This window comes from Nuphar pumila, chromosome 2 (assembly GCF_984573655.1).
Source record: "Nuphar pumila chromosome 2, dmNupPumi1.hap1.1, whole genome shotgun sequence".
NCBI lineage: Eukaryota > Viridiplantae > Streptophyta > Magnoliopsida > Nymphaeales > Nymphaeaceae > Nuphar > Nuphar pumila.
The window spans coordinates 142370835-142387089 of NC_143250.1; the positions used below are offsets into that span (position 1 = coordinate 142370835).

The 16255-nt window shown below is 37.5% G+C and overlaps 1 protein-coding gene across 6 annotated transcripts in view; it reads right to left on the minus strand.

The window, feature by feature from the left end:
- The window catches only part of SECA2 (Preprotein translocase SecA family protein), a 54424-nt gene that overhangs the window by 19960 nt on the left and 18209 nt on the right, over window positions 1-16255 (minus strand). For all 6 annotated transcript variants that reach the window (XR_016430376.1, XM_089996993.1, XM_089996992.1 and 3 more), the window contains 2 exons: window positions 2451-2568; window positions 2289-2369 (listed from right to left, as the gene is read on the minus strand). Coding sequence is in view for 5 of the 6 variants with exons in the window: in XM_089996993.1 (XP_089853119.1) it covers window positions 2289-2369; window positions 2451-2568 (199 nt within the window). In the remaining variant the exon portion in view is untranslated. The remainder of the gene's footprint in view (window positions 1-2288; window positions 2370-2450; window positions 2569-16255) is intronic.

Sequence of the window (16255 nt, forward strand, 5' to 3'; positions counted from 1 at the left end):
CGGCCCAAACATGATAATCTGACCCATTGAGTTTGAAACCAAGAGAAAAGTGGGAGTCTTTTTTCGCAATTGAAGAGCTTTTACGAGAGACAAAAGAGTCTTCAAAAATAGAATACCTACCACAACGGGTCTTCTTTAAGCTTACTTGATGTAGTGCGTCTCACTTAAATAAATTGCAAGAGCTTTCTACGCCAAAAGAACAAGAATGAGGAATGGGCACATTCTTCGAGGCAACCACCATGATGATGTAACACACGAGCTATTCTTCTAGAGACCAAGCTTTGATACCATGTGAAAATGTCTTCAAAGAGACAATGTGTACAAAGGCACTAGATTCACAATATGAAAAGTGTGCACAAAGGCACAAGATGAAAACTCACAAGAGAATGTAAATGCACGTAAATGCACAAAGGCATAAAGAATAAATAGAATCTTTATTGAATAAGTGAGGGAGCTTTACAAAAGCTTGGATTTACAAAGAGGGTGAATCCCCTATTTATAAGCATCTAAGGACCCTTGGAGGGGCTCCCACATATAGACATTGGAGGGGCCCAACTTCTATATGATGTGGGCCCCTCAAATGCTAAACGACAAAAAGAAAAAAAAAATAAAAAAAGAGCATATTCAAAAGGAATATGCGTGAATGGAAAAGATTGTTTTACCAGAGTTACTGGAAGCTTCTTAGGTAGGTGGGAAGCTCGCTTCCCGGAAACTCGCTTCGGAAGCGCGATACTCCTCGCTTCCGAAACTTCATGGGAATCTCGATTCCCCCACGATTCTTCTATGCTTCACACACACATGGTATATGCTTCATATATGTTTTTCTCATGTTGCTTTTCATGTTTTTCATGTATTTTCTCTCACGATTTCACTCACTTTGCATGTACTTTCTTTAATTTAGTAACCATCATTGTTAGATTTTAACAAAAATTTAACTCTTTTACTAAAAAATCATGAAATATAAGAATGATCAATTTTATTTTAGTTTTTATTTGTTTCTTGCTCGATTCCTATTCAATTACCATATTGCTTCATTTTTTTTAATATTTTGCTTTTAAATTGATACTTCGCTTCCCGCTTCCTATAAATTTTAAAATGCTTCGCTTCTTGCTTCCGCTTCTCGTATTGTTTCCTGCTTCCGCTTCATAGTTTGGCAACCTTGGTTTTACCCCTAGTGGGTATTACAAGAATTAAATATATATCTATATATATATAGATACATAGACATATATATAAAATATATATGTATATGTATCTCTATATATATACATATAGATTAGATTTTAATACAAACTTTGTTGGGTCAAATCGAATCAAATTTTCCTTATCCATCACAACCACAACCTCCAACTACACAATAATTTCATACACAAAACTAACAATAACACAATAGCCAAGAACAATGCAAGGAGCAACCAATCACCACACCATCTAAGTCCACAAATCGATATCAACTTCAAAGGATTTGTAGAGACTTAAGCATCATATGCATATTACCATCCTTGTGTGATACCCCTTTTGTATTTATATGTACATAGCACTCTTTTTAGGGGTATTTTTGCACTTTCTCAGGCTATGTCACACGGACACGCCATATGACACAACGTACCCGTGTCGACACATCCGGACATGAGTGCAACATGGGTACATTTTCGGTATGTTCGAATCGGGTCCATCTAAGACCCAAACCTGATACCAAGGAAGAAGAGGAAGGAAAAAGAGGAAAAAGAAGGAAGAAGAGGAGGAGAAGAAGGAAAAGACGAGGAAGAGAATAGGAGGAAAAGAGGAAGAAGGTACCCACCTTCTTCTTCTCCTTGTTCTCCTTTCTCTTACTTGTAGAGAGAGAGAGAGAGAGAGAGAGAGACGGTGGGAACTATTGGGTGGGGTTTATGGAGAGAGAGAAATGGTGGGTGGGATTACGAATGGAGAGAGAGAGGCAGTGGGGTGGGGGTTATATATATATATATATATATATATATATATATATATATATATATATATATATATATATATATATATATATATATATATATATATTCTTTTTTTAATTACAGTTTAACCCTTCTTATATTCAAATATCACATTATTCTTTCATGTGTGTGTGTATATATATATATATATATATATATTTCATGCCCCCTACCCGCATTTTTTGAAATTTCCGTGTCATACCCACACCCATGTGACATAGAACACCACTGATTGGAACCTGATAGAGAATAGTCCATAACGGGAAAAATGAAATGAACCTAATGAAGAGTGCAATAGCAAATAATTGTAAGAATTACCTCCAAGACTTCATCAAACTCAACTAGACTCTTTCTTATCCCAAAGAAGTACTTTTCAGCATTTATTTGCAGGGCCAAAAGCTATAACAGCAGAAACAAAATCAGCAAATAAAGAAAGAATTAGTTAAGCGTAGAAAGCATATAAACAGCAATTTGCATCACCTGTTTCACAATTGCACTGCCTTCAATCGGAATGTTTTCCTCATTATTAATCTTTGAAATTATTCTAACTGCCCACTCTGTATCAAAATTGAACTTTTGAAACATCTCATCCTGCAAACTGTTTAAACAAAAGGTTGTGTCAGGCAAACTGCTATCCTTAGAGAAATGCATTCAAAATCAGTCATAAAGACCAGTCGTGTGAAAATACTATCAAGCCTTTTCCTCCGCAGATTTAAAAACATGGCTATTCTGTGAAGAACTCATGTTTACAAAGGATAATATTAAAGTTAGGACTAAAAAGTTCTTACAAAAAACTCAAGCAAATATCATGACAAGCTGCAAATCACCAAGAAATTGAATTTTTTTATGAGATATTGGAGTTCATTTCATGTTTCAAAATCACCTTTAAAAGTGCCAAAACATTGAAAATTTGCATCATGTGGTTACTTAGAAAAGCAACCAAGACTGGAAACAAGTTTTAATATCCAGAGTTTATCAGAACAAGCATCAGTATAGTAGAAATAGTTGATTGTCCCAACAAAAATTGAGAAAATACTGAAAGAAACCGTGATACTTTGAGAACTCTCTGTTCAGGTAGTTCATCATCAAATTGTCGACATGCAACACACAATAGGGATGCAAACAGATCGGATCCGAAACTGCTAAATTCATGGGAGAGTTCGATGTGGATTGGGTCGGAACAGCCAAAAATCACAAAACCCCAATACGGGATCCAACCCATTTGCATCCTAACATGCAAGCATCAACTGGATTAAGCTATTCACAAAGACATGAAAATAAACAAGACAATAAAGTCTCCAGTAAATGTAAATAAAGGAATCCATTCAGATTTGCATATTGACAATGAATTCCCAGGCTTCCCTAAGCTACGCAGCTGCACTACAATGTCTAACTGAAATAGCATTTCAATGCAAAAACAACCATAAAAGAGTGCATCTAGCCAACTGCAAAAGGTGCAAAACATAGAAAAGCTATTTCACCTGGGCACGGGTATGGAGGGTATGACACAATTCCAAAAAATGTGGGTACGGGGACACGGCTAAATATATACTGAATAATATATATTATATATCTAAAATATATATTATATATTGAAAATATAATATATAATATAATATAGGATAATATAGGACACGACAAATGTTGTGTCCAGGTACCCGTGTCGACATGGGTACGGTGTAATGAACAATGCGGAAATACAAATAACAAGATAACTCTTAGAAGAGTTCAACCAAGAGCCAAGAATGACAAGCACATAATGTGCACAATACACAAACCCATTAAATGTGCACAATACACAAACCCATTAAGGGGCAAATGCCAAAAAAGCAAATGAAATATTATTGAGAGGTAAAAAGATGAGTAAAAGCACACTTACAAGAAGGGAGAACCCCTCAATTTATAGAGAAAGGAAAATCACATCAAAGGGGGCCATTGGGGCTCCCATTATAGTCATTGGGGAGCCCCAACGGTCATATTAATGACCATTGGGGACCACAACGACTATAATGGTGGGGCCCCCAATGGTCCCAATTATATAAAAAAAAGGAAAAAGAATACAAAAAATGAAAAAGAAAAAAACATAAGAAAAAAATAAAAGGTGCAGTAAAATTACCAAAATACCCCTATTGGGTATTTTGATATAATATGTAAAGTAGAATACACACACATATATATATAGAGAGAGAGAGAGACACACGTGTATATATATACACACACATATATATTAACACCCCTCCTCAAACTTTACGGGAAGAAAACCGAAAGTTTGCTAAGGAGAAACAAGAAGTGAGGAGTCGGAAGCGCCTTGGTGAAGAAGTCAGTCAAGTGATGTTTTGATCTAACAAAAGGAAGAAAACCGAAAATTTGCTAAGGAGAAACAAGAAGCGAGGAGTCGGAAGAGCCTTGGTGAAGAAGTCAGTCAACTGATGTTCTGATGTAACAAAAGGTAATGTAATAGTTTCACTGAGGTATTCATCTCGAACAAAGTGACAGTCCATTTTAATATGCTTGGTGCGCTCATGAAAAGTATAATTGCTTGCAATGTAGATCGCACTCTTGTTGTCACAGCACATCTTGGAAGAAGTAGAGATGATGACCCCCATATCACCAAGAAGACTTCTAAGCCATACAATCTCCATGGTTGTAGTCGCCATGGCACGATATTCAACTTCAGTTGACGACAAAAATACTTTTTGTTACTTCTTGCACCTCCAAGAAATAATCGAATCTCTTAAGAAAATACAAAAACCAATAGTTGAAATTCGATCATAAGGATTACCTCTCCAATCTGCATCAATATAAGCAGTCAAATCAAAAAAGGAAGAGGAGGATAAGACAAGTCCTTTTGAGATAGTATTCTTGATATATCGCGCAATTCTCATGACAGTTGTCATATGAACTGTCGTAGGGGCATGCTGAAATTGGCTTACAGAATGAACAACATGAGCAATATTCGACCGGGTGATAGACAAGCAAGTGATCCAATTAATTGTCGATAAGGAGTACGATCAAGTAGAACACCATCTTTAAGTCTTAATTTGGCATTTATAACTTCAGGAGTTTCTACTTTCTTATCATCAGAAATCCCCGACTTAGCACAAATGTCTGCTGCCAGCTTCATTTGGGATAGAATATATCCTTGTTGTGAATAGGTCACCTCAATACCTAGAAAATATCTCAAAAAACCCAAGTCAGACATATCAAAATTTTCTTTAACATAGTTTTAATGTCATTTACTCCATTTTTGTCACTTCCTATGATGATCACATCAACACAAATGAGAAGAATTACAATAGAATCACATGTTTTCTTAACAGAGAGACGGTGTCAGTATAACAAGTGTTGAGACTAATTGTCCTATTGAGGTTTTAAGCTTAAGATTTCTTAAAAAGTAGGTTATTTGATATTTCATAATTAAGGAGGGACTTGTATGTAATTTTTTTATTGGCTTCTCTCTATTTAACTTAGAGGAGATTAGCCCTAAGTAAGAAATTAACGAGCTCTCTCTCTCTCTCTCTCTCTCTCTCTCTCTCTCTCTCTCTCTCTCTCTTCTGCCTCGGTTCCGGTGCACCTCATTCAAGTCTCCACATAGTATCAAAGCAGTGGATCTCGGGAGCCTGAGAGCGTGATCGATCTACACCAAATCATAAACAGGTGTAGTTATTTTTTTTTTCTAATTGCATAGATCTGATCACAGATCTGATGTCTGACTACTGTCAGGACACAAATCTGTAATCAGATCACGGTGATAGCGTGACAACTAGATCGATTGCAGCAAAGTTGGGAGTTACGGCAGAGTTGCATTCCTTTGTTGTCTTGTCGTAAAACACATTTCGTGGGAGCAGTTGTTGATAATATTTTTATCTGTGTCGTGGAAGCAGCTGGTGTTTTCTGTGTCGTGGAAGCAGCATGTTGATAAGTTTTTTTTGTGAATTTTGTGTTGTGGAAGCAGCAGGTGTGATTTCTGTTTTGTGGAAGTAGTTTTTTTTTTTGAGTTGTCGTGGGATTTATGTGTCGAGTGCAGTTGCTAAAATCAGACCATGAACATGATGTCGTGTTTGACGTTGTTCTGGCTTTCTTAGATCTATGTTTCTAATCTGATTTTCCCATTGTTTCTTATGTGGGTTGAATAGTCAGGTGTGGTCGTGGAATTGGCTGATGCGTGATCGTGAAACACATTGTTTTGTGTCAACTGTCGTGAATTTATTTCTGGTGTGGCAGCCTTGTGTAGTCGTGGACTTGGCTGACGTGTGATCATAAAACACGTTCAAGAGAGTGAATCTGATATATTTTTTTGCAGCTGTATTAGCATCAAATATCTCTCATATCCTGTTAGTACTATTCAGTATGGGTGAAGCTTCGAAATTTGAGTCCAAAAATGAGGCTATTGGGGAGTATAAGGCTTTTGCAAATCCCTTTTTGTATTGTTCTTTTGTGAGATTGAATGAAACAAACTATGTCAGGTGGTCCAGAACTTTTATGATGTCGGTATCTGGACATTGTAGAAAACATATTTTGTTGGAAACTGAACCGAATGAAAAGGTGGAAAAATACATTACTTGGGACGAAGATAATGACATCGTTATGTCATGGATCATGAATAGTGTCGAACCTCATATTGCAGATGGTCTAATTTACTATAATACAGCAAAACAGATGTGGGACAATCTTCGAGATACATACTCTCAGGAAACTAATGTGAGTCGTATCCTGCAAGTCGAACAGGAGATATATAATTTGCAGCAAGGAGATCAGACCTTGGCTCAGTACTATACCTCCGTCAAAGGAGCGTTTGAAAGACTCAATGCCCACAGGCCTGTGTGTTGTTCGCAGCAAAAGGATCATCAAGAACAGACTATGGTAGCTCGGTTTCTCACAGGTTTATCTTCAGAATTCTCTGTTGCAAAAGTACAAATGTTGACTGGATCAGATGTACCTACTTTTGCTGATGCATACAATCGTCTGAGTAGACTTGTGATTTCTCTTCCACAATGTCACCATGTGTCTCAGTCATCTGCTCTAACTGTCTCATCTGGTTATGGACGTGGAAATATTCAGAATATTAGAGGACGAGGTCGTGGAAGAGGTATTGGAGGCAGAGGCAAACTTCAATGTACCTTCTGTGAAAAATCTGGACATTTAGAAGATCGTTGCTGGGATAAGCATGGTCGGCCAATCCCTTCTTCATCAAGGCATAATGTTCCAAAAGCTAATGTTACTGTAATGAAATATGCGGAAAAGAAAAGTATGTCCTACAATGGACATTCACACATAGAAATCAAAGAACAAGTCCAAAAGAGGACATACACAAAAGCCAATAATGGTTAGAAAGCATAAAATCTTATAAAGGCACAAAGAGGCTTGAAGAAGCCACACATTACAAAGGGGGAGACCCCACTTATTTATAGGCAAGAGATGAGTGAGGGAGAGTTAGAGAAAAGAGAGAGAGAGGGACCATTGGAAGTCCCAACAAGGAGTCGTTGGGCTCCCAACGGTCACAATTGTGATCGTTGGGGGCCGAACGACTCTTTGTTGGGCCCCCAATGGCTGTGCATTTAATGCACAAAAAGTACAAAAAAAAAACAAAAAAGAAGAAAAAAGGGAAAAGAAAAAGGAAAAAGAAGAAAAGTGAAAAAGACTACAATGCCCCTATTGGGCGAGTTTACAGAACTACCCCTTATCGGGTAGTGTGTGACAAATATATTCATATATATAGATATAGATATAGATATATATAAAAATATATTGATTACATATATTTTAACACCCTCCCTCAAGCTTTACGGGGATACAACCGAAAGCTTGTTGAGAAGAAACATGAAACGAGGAGCAGCAAGGGCTTTGGTGAAGAAGTTTGTCAACTGGTACTCGGATGTGACGCACGGCAGTGCTATGGTTCCTTTTAGGTATTCATCTCGAACATAGTGGCAATCCATCTCTATGTGTTTAGTACGCTCATGGAAGGTGTGATTGCTTGCAATATAGATAGCACTCTTGTTATCGCAACACATCTTCGAAGGAATTGAAATGAGGATGCCCATATTACTGAGGAGACTTCTAAGCTACACAAGCTCCATGGTTGTAGCGGCCATTGCACGATACTCCGCTTCTGTTGAGGATAATGACACTTTGTGATGCTTCTTGCATCTCCAAGAAATCATAGAGTCACCTAAGAAAACACAAAAACCAGTGGTTGAGACTCTATCATTGGGATTTCCTCCCCAAACAGCATTTGTATAAGCAATTAAATCAAGAGATGATGAAGAGGAAAGAAAAACTCCCTTAGTTATGGTGTCTTTAATATATCTGACAATCCTTAAGACTGCACTCATGTGCACAATTGTAGGTGCATATTGAAACTGACTGACGGAGTGAACTGCATGAGCTATGTCTGGCCGAGTGATGGATAAGTATGTCAGAGACCCAACGAGTTGACGGTACGGAGTAGGATTCTCGAGAAGTGTCCCATCTTCCAGCCTTAGCTTTGCATTGATAACCTCAGGGGTTTCTGTCTTCTTATCATCCGAAATTCCAGACTTTGAACAAATGTCAGCGGCAAGTATCATCTGAGAGAGAATATACCCTCGGGGAGAATATGCAACTTCAATACCTAGAAAATATCTTAAGAAACCAAGGTGAGACATGTCAAAATTTTCTTTTAAAATTTTCTTAATATCATGGATTCCTTGCTCATCACTTCCAGTGATGATCATATCATCAACATATAGTAGTAGAATAACTACAGAGGACCCTGCACTTTTCACAAACAACGCAGTGTCAGTATAACATGAACGAAAATTTAAGCTAGTCATTACATTGTTAAATTTGTCATGCCAAGCCTTTGGAGCTTGTTTTAACCCATATAGTGCCTTTTAAGTTTAAGAATTTTATTTTCACCAATAGATACTCTTGGTGGAGGATCCATATAGACCTCTTCACTTAGTTCGCCATTAAGAAATGCGTTCTTAACATCCAATTGATAGATAGGCCATTTTTTAACGGATGCAACCGCAATAAGAGTCCTAACACTAGTCATTCTAGCTACGGGAGCGAAGGTTTCTTCATAGTTTATTCCGTACTCTTGAGCATATCATTAGGCTACCAACCTAGCTTTATAACGTTCTAATGACCCATCACTTTTAGTTTTAATTTTGAAGACCCATCTACAACCAATAGACTTCTTTCCATTGGGTAACGAAGTTATTTCCCAAGTTTTAGCCTTTTCAAGGGCACTAAGTTCTAGTTTCATGGCTTCAACCCATTGAGGAATGTCTTTGGCTTCATTATAGTGTGATGGTTCATGATAAGAGTGTAATGCAATTAGGCATGCCCAATATTTAGGTGTTAGGGACTCATAGGAAACAAACCTATTAGGAGGATTGGAGATTCGGCTAGATCTCCTTAAAAAGGTTTCTTCTATGTTGGAATTTTGAGAATATTTTTCTAAAGCACTTATGGGAGCTTCTTGACCACGCCTAGCATAGGTTTGAATTGACCTATTCTCAAAATTATTACTTCCATTTTCAACATTACTAAGAGGAGTATCCTCTAAATCATTAGGAACTTCCTCTTCGTGAGGAGTCACATCTTCTTGAGAGAGAAGATCAAATAAGAAAGCATAATCGTTTTCATCAATATCTTTATTTTTCTCAAAGTCGTTCTCATTTTCTAAAAAGGTAACATCTTTGGATACATATAGTTTGTTGCTTTTGGGGTCGAAGCACCTAAAACCTTTTTTATTTTCTCTGTATCCTAAGAACACACATTCGATAGCTTTGGGAGATAACTTATCCCTTTTATGTGTAAGGACAAAACGCTTACACCCAAAAATTCTTAATCTATTAAAATTGGGTGTTCTTTCAAAGAGTTTTCCATATGGAGATATATTTTGTAGGGATGAGGATATCATTCTATTTATCAAATAAGTGGAAGTTAAGGCAGCTTCGGCCCAATAGCACTTTGGAATTTCTTTGGAAATGAGGAGACCTAGTGGTTTCCAAGATGTGTCTATGCTTTCTTTCGGCTAGACCGTTTTGTTGAGGAGTCCTAGGACATGACCTTTGATGACAAATGCCATTGGTTTCCAAGTATTCTTGAAATTCATTTAATAGATATTCTCCACTGAAATCGGATCGAAGAATGGAGATATTACTTGAAAATTGATTTTTGACAATCATATGAAATTTTTAAAAAAAAATTAAAAACTTCGGATTTTAGATTGAGAAAATAGATCCACACATATTGAGTGTAGTCATCAATGAAAGTAACATAATATGAGTATCCTCCTTTTGATATGACTGGAGAAGGACCCCAAACATCTGAATGGACTAATTCAAAGGGTCTTTTGGACACAAATGTCCTATTTGGAAAAGGGGTGCATTTCATTTTTTCAAAAATATGCAAACAAAATGTTTCTCATTACAAAATCTCTTTCCAAAAGGAAATGAGTACATTTTTGAGAAGCTTGGATCTCCAAGTCTTTGATGCCAAGTTTCAATATTTTTATCTTGGACATGATTACAAAATGAGTTAGTGGGAAGTTTCAAATTGTTCATGTAGTAGAGATCTCCCCTCCTATGGCCTTGCCCAATCTGCTTCACGGACTGGAGATCCTGTATAGAGCAATCCTTGGTTAAGAAGAAGATTTCACATACATGATCACATATTTGAGAAACAGATAAAAGATTTAAATTAAGTTGAGGTACTATCCTTACGTTTGGCACAAAAAAATCCTTTGAAAAGTTTAAAGTTCCAAAACTTTTAACTTGTAAAGAGGTACCATCGACGTTGGAAACAAACGAATTTTTGGAGTTGCTACATACATTGGATAGTCCATTTTCAATAGGGGTCATATGAAAGGATGCTCCAGAATCAAGAATCCAAGAAGGCATACCTGGAGGAGAGGAAGAGGCAATGGCGGCTCCCGAAGTTGACGGCGATTTGAGTAGAATTTGAAGTGCTTCGGAAAGTTGAGCAAGGGAAAAGGACTCTTTCCCTTTCATTGACTCCTCCTTTTGTGAGATTTCTTCAATAATAGCAACTTTACCTTTTGAAGGTTCATTTATCTTCGGACAATTAGGTCTTATATGACCCGGTTCTTGACAATGATGGCAAATGGCTTTCCTATAATTGCCATTATAGTTATTTTGCCTCCCAAAGTGTGGAGGCTTATATGCTTTCATATGATTGTCGGGTTTAGACACGGCAAGAACTTCATCTCCTCCTTTAATCATGCCAAGACGCGTTTCTTCTTGACATATTTCGGCTATGGCATCTTCCAATGGAAGCAGTTTTGATCTATGAAGAAGGGAGGACCTAACTTGTTCATATTCGGGCCTAAGCCCATGTAAAAATTGGAAAAAGTGTTCTTTCTCCATTTGTTCTCTTCTCATTTCCACATCTTCACTTGATACCCATTTGGGTTCAAGAAGGGATAGCTCATCCCATAAAGGTCCAAGAGTGCTATAGTAATCTCTTACACTCATTTCACCTTGCTTCTTGGATAAAAAATTGACGAGCAAGGTCTTTTTGGGTATACATACCTTTCATAAAGAACCATGCTTCATTTGCTAGGCGGAATTTAGCAATGTTGGCACAAATCTTTAGCTCCACGTTGTTCATGAACCATGCAAGAATTTTTGCATGCTTACTTTCCCAATCTTCTACCTTAGATTGGTGATCTTCAATAGCCTTCATGCGAGCATTTCCTTCTAGAGCTTTTTCTTGATCACCATCCATTTTCGTAAGTTGAAGTTGAGGTTCCCTAATGGTGCCCATAACATATCCCCAAAGTTTTTTACCTTTGAGGTTGTTCTCCATGGCGGCGGCCCACATCATGTAGTTAGTACCATTAAGCTTGAAGGAGAGATCAATCTTTTGTTCTCCTTCCATCATATAATCAAGAATGGAGGACAAACCAAGAGAGAGGAATAACTAGTCAACTAGCTATATGAATCAAGAGCACAATCAAGGCTCTGATACCATGTAATGAAATATGCGGAAAAGAAAAGTACGTCCTACAATGGACATTCACACATAGAAATCAAAGAACAAGTCCAAAAGAGGACATACACAAAAGCCAATAATGGCTAGAAAACATAAAATCTTATAAAGGCACAAAGAGGCTCGAAGAAGTCACACATTACAAAGGGGGAGACCCCACTTATTTATAGGCAAGAGATGAGTGAGGGAGAGTTAGAGAAAAGAGAGAGAGAGGGACCATTGGGAGTCCCAACAAGGAGTCGTTGGGCTCCCAACGGTCACAATTGTGACCGTTGGAGGCCCAACGACTCTTTATTGGGGCCCCCAATGGTTGTGCATTTAATGCACAAAAAGTACAAAAAAAAATAAACAAAAAAAAGAAAAAAGGAAAAAGAAAAAGGAAAAAGAAGAAAAGTGAAAAAGACTACAATGTCCCTATTGGGCGAGTTTACAGAACTACCCCTTATCGGGTAGTGTGTGATAAATATATATTTATATATAGATATATATATAGATATAGATATATATATAAATATATTGATTACATATATTTTAACAGTTACTACACTAGAGGTAGCAAATGCAAATGACAATACTTCTGCAAGTGATAATATCACCCTTAATCGATCAAAATATGATGAGCTGATAGCTCTTTGTCCTTCAAGGTCCTCTTCTCCTGTAGCTGGTGTGGCCTACTCAACAGGGAATTATCTTCATCTGAATGATAGTAAGTGGATTATCGACTCTGGTGCATCCAGACATTTGTGTGGGAATTCGCTTTTCTTTTCAGATCTAAAGGATATTACTGTTCATCGAGGAGTCTCATTAGCAGATGGGAGTTCCTCACCAGTTGTTGGTCAGGGAAATATTTCTATATCCTCCTCCTTGCAGTTGAAAAATGTTCTTCATGCTCCCTCATTTCCTCAAAGTTTACTCTCTGTTAGTTGTCTAACCAAAGAACTAAACTGTAGAGTGATATTTGACCCGATGGGTTGTCATTTTCAGGATTTGCTGACGGGGAAGAAGATTGGTGGAGGCTATGAAGAAAATGAAGTCTACTACCTACATCATCCAGTGGGGAATGTTTATGCTGCAGTAGAACACTCATCCGGCCATGTTCAATAGCATCGTCGTCTTGGTCATCCTTCATTGTCAAAGCTTCGTCGTCTTGGTCATCCTTCATTGTCAAAGCTTCGTTATGTCTTCCCTCAAATTCCTTCTACTACATCATTTCAGTGTGAAGCATGTCAGTTGGGCAAGCATCATCGTAGTTTGTTCCTTTTTAGTCAAAGTCAGTCTAGTCATAAGGTTTTTGAACTTCTTCATGGAGATGTATGGGGTCCTATTAAGATTCCTACCAGGACTCAGTGTCGTTATTATCTTGTTATTGTTGATGATTTCTCGAAGTTGTTATGGGTGTTTTTAATAAAAGAAAGATCTGAAGTTCCAAGTATTATCAAATCCTTAATTCTTGAAATAAAAACTCAGTTTGAATATGTTGTCAAGATTGTTCGCACTGATAATGCTCTTGAGTTCAAAACAAAAGCCTTGTTGCAATTTTATCAAGGCCATGGCATTCTACCCCAAACTACTTGTGCTTATTTCTCTCAACAAAATGGTGTGGCTGAGCGAAAACACAGGCACCTTCTTGATGTCGCACGTACCCTTATGATTTAATCAAATGTTCCTGCGTTATATTGGGGTGATGCGGTTATCACTGCTTGTTATCTGATCAACTGCATGCCTTCATCTTCCATGGGAGATCAAATTCCACTACATATCCTAAATCCAAATGCCCCACTCTTCTCTTTCTCACCTAAAATATTTGGATGTGTTTGTTTTGTGCACAAACTTGGACCTGACCGTGATAAATTAGTTGCTCAAGCTACAAAATGCATGTTTATAGGTTATCCAAAAAATCAAAAGGGATATCGATGTTATGATCCAATTTCTCGGCGAGAGTATGTCAGTGCGGATGTATCTTTCTTGGAATCCATTCCATAATACTCTAGTACCGGTACTCAGATGCAAGTTGATCCAGCTGAGTTTTTTTCACTTCTTGTACCTCCTTTTCCTTTGGAATTTGTGCCCCCATTACCGAACCAAACTTTATCTTCTTCACGATTTCATAATCCTTCATTGGTATATGTGTGTAGAGCTCCACCCCCTCCAGTGCCTTCATCTTATTCTTCTCCTGAGGTAAGTACTACTGACAATAGTGATCTTCATGATGATGATAATAGGCCAATCGCTCTACGGAAGGGGACACGACAATGTACCTTATATCCCATATCTCATTTTGTGTATGATGCCAGAATTGGAAATCAGATGAAAGCTTTTATTTCAGCCTTATCTGCTGAAACTATTCCTCTGAACTATCAACAAGCAGAGCTCGATAACAGGTGGAAGCTGGCTAAGCAAGAAGAAATGGATGCCTTATTGTCTCAACATACATAGGATCTAGTTGATTGCTCAGTGGATGCTGACATTATTGGATGCAAATGGGTATATACAATAAAATACAAATCAAATGGTTCTATTGAAAGGTACAAGGTCAGATTAGTAGCAAAAGGGTATACTCAGACTTATGGTATTGATTTCTTTGAAACTTTTTCTCCTGTTGCACGGATGGGTACCATTCGTCTTGTTCTCTCAGTAGTTGTTCACCATGGATGGAATTTGTGTCAATTAGATGTAAAAAATGCATTTCTATATGGGAATCTGACTGAGACAGTATACAAGCAACAACCTCCTGGATTCGAGGTTGAGGGGGAGTGTCAGAAGGTGTGTAGATTAAGAAAGGCGATATATGGTTTGAAACAAAGTCCGCGTGCATAGTTTCAAAAGTTGTTTGAAGTGATGTCAAATTTTGGCTTTAATAGGTCAGCGGCAGACCATACATTATTTATTAAGAAAACTAACTCAGGTATAGTTGTTATGGTGGAATATGTGGATGACATCTTTCTTACAGGAGATTATATGAAAGATATTGAAGCTACAAAGGCTCATCTTCAAAAATATTTTGTTACAAAAGACCTTGGTTCACTTAGATATTTTCTGGGTATAGAAGTTGTCAGGAGCCGTGAAGGGATGGTTTTGTCTCAACGGAAGTATGTTCTCGACCTATTAAAAGAAACTGGAATGTTGGGAGCGAAACCAATTAATATCTCCATGAACTAAAGTTCAGTTGTTTGAAAAAGGGTGGAAACCTGTTGATAGCAAAAGCTATCGCTCACTGGTAGGGAAGCTACTATATATAACTGTGACCAGACCCGATATTGCTTTAGCAGTAAGCAAAGTTAGCCAATTTATGGACAAACCTACTGAAGTACACTGGAATGCAGCAATAATGATTCTCAGGTACTTAAAATCTTCTCCTGAAAAAGGGTTATTGTTCAAGAAAGGTGAAACCTTGGAAATAGTGGCTTACTCTGATGCTGACTATACAGGATCTGTAGTGGATAGAAAATCTACCACCGGATTTTGTGTGTTTATGGGAGATAACCTAATTTCATGGAGAAGTAAGAAGCAAAATGTGGTTGCTAGGTCGAGTGCAGAATCAGAATATAGGGCTATGGCCCAAACAGCGGCTGAATTAATGTGAGTTCGTACTGTACTAAATGATCTTCAGGTGAAGATTTCATCTCCCATGACAATGATGTGTGATAACAAGGCAGCCACATATATAGCGAACAATCCTGTCTTTCATGAGAGGACAAAACATATTGAGGTTGATTGTCACTACGTAAGAGATATGGTTCAAGCTGGTCATATCACTACCAAATATCTAAAGTCGGAGGACCAAGTTGCAAATATGTTTACAAAGCCTCTTGCTAGACCAAATTTCTCAAAATGTTGTGACAAGCTGAGCATGATTGATATCTATGCTCCAGCTTGAGGGGGAGTGTTGAGACTAATTGTCCTATTGAGGTTTTAAGCTTAAGCTTTCTTAAAAAGTAAGTTATTTGATATTTCATAATTGAGGGACTTGTATGTAATTTTTTTATTGGCTTTCTCTCTATTTAACTTAGAGGAGATTAGCCCTAAGTAAGAAATTAATGAGTTCTCTCTCTCTCTCTCTCTCTCTCTCTCTCTCTCTCTCTCTCTCTCTCTCTCTCTCTCTCTTCTGCCTCGGTTCTGGTGCACCTCATTCAAGTTCCCACAACAAGAAACAAAACTCAAGTTAATTAATACATTACTAAACTTGTCATGGGAGCTTGTTTAAGACCATACAATATTTTCTTAAGTTTTAAAACTTTTTCATTTAAACTCATAGCATGAGGAGGATCCATATAAACCAT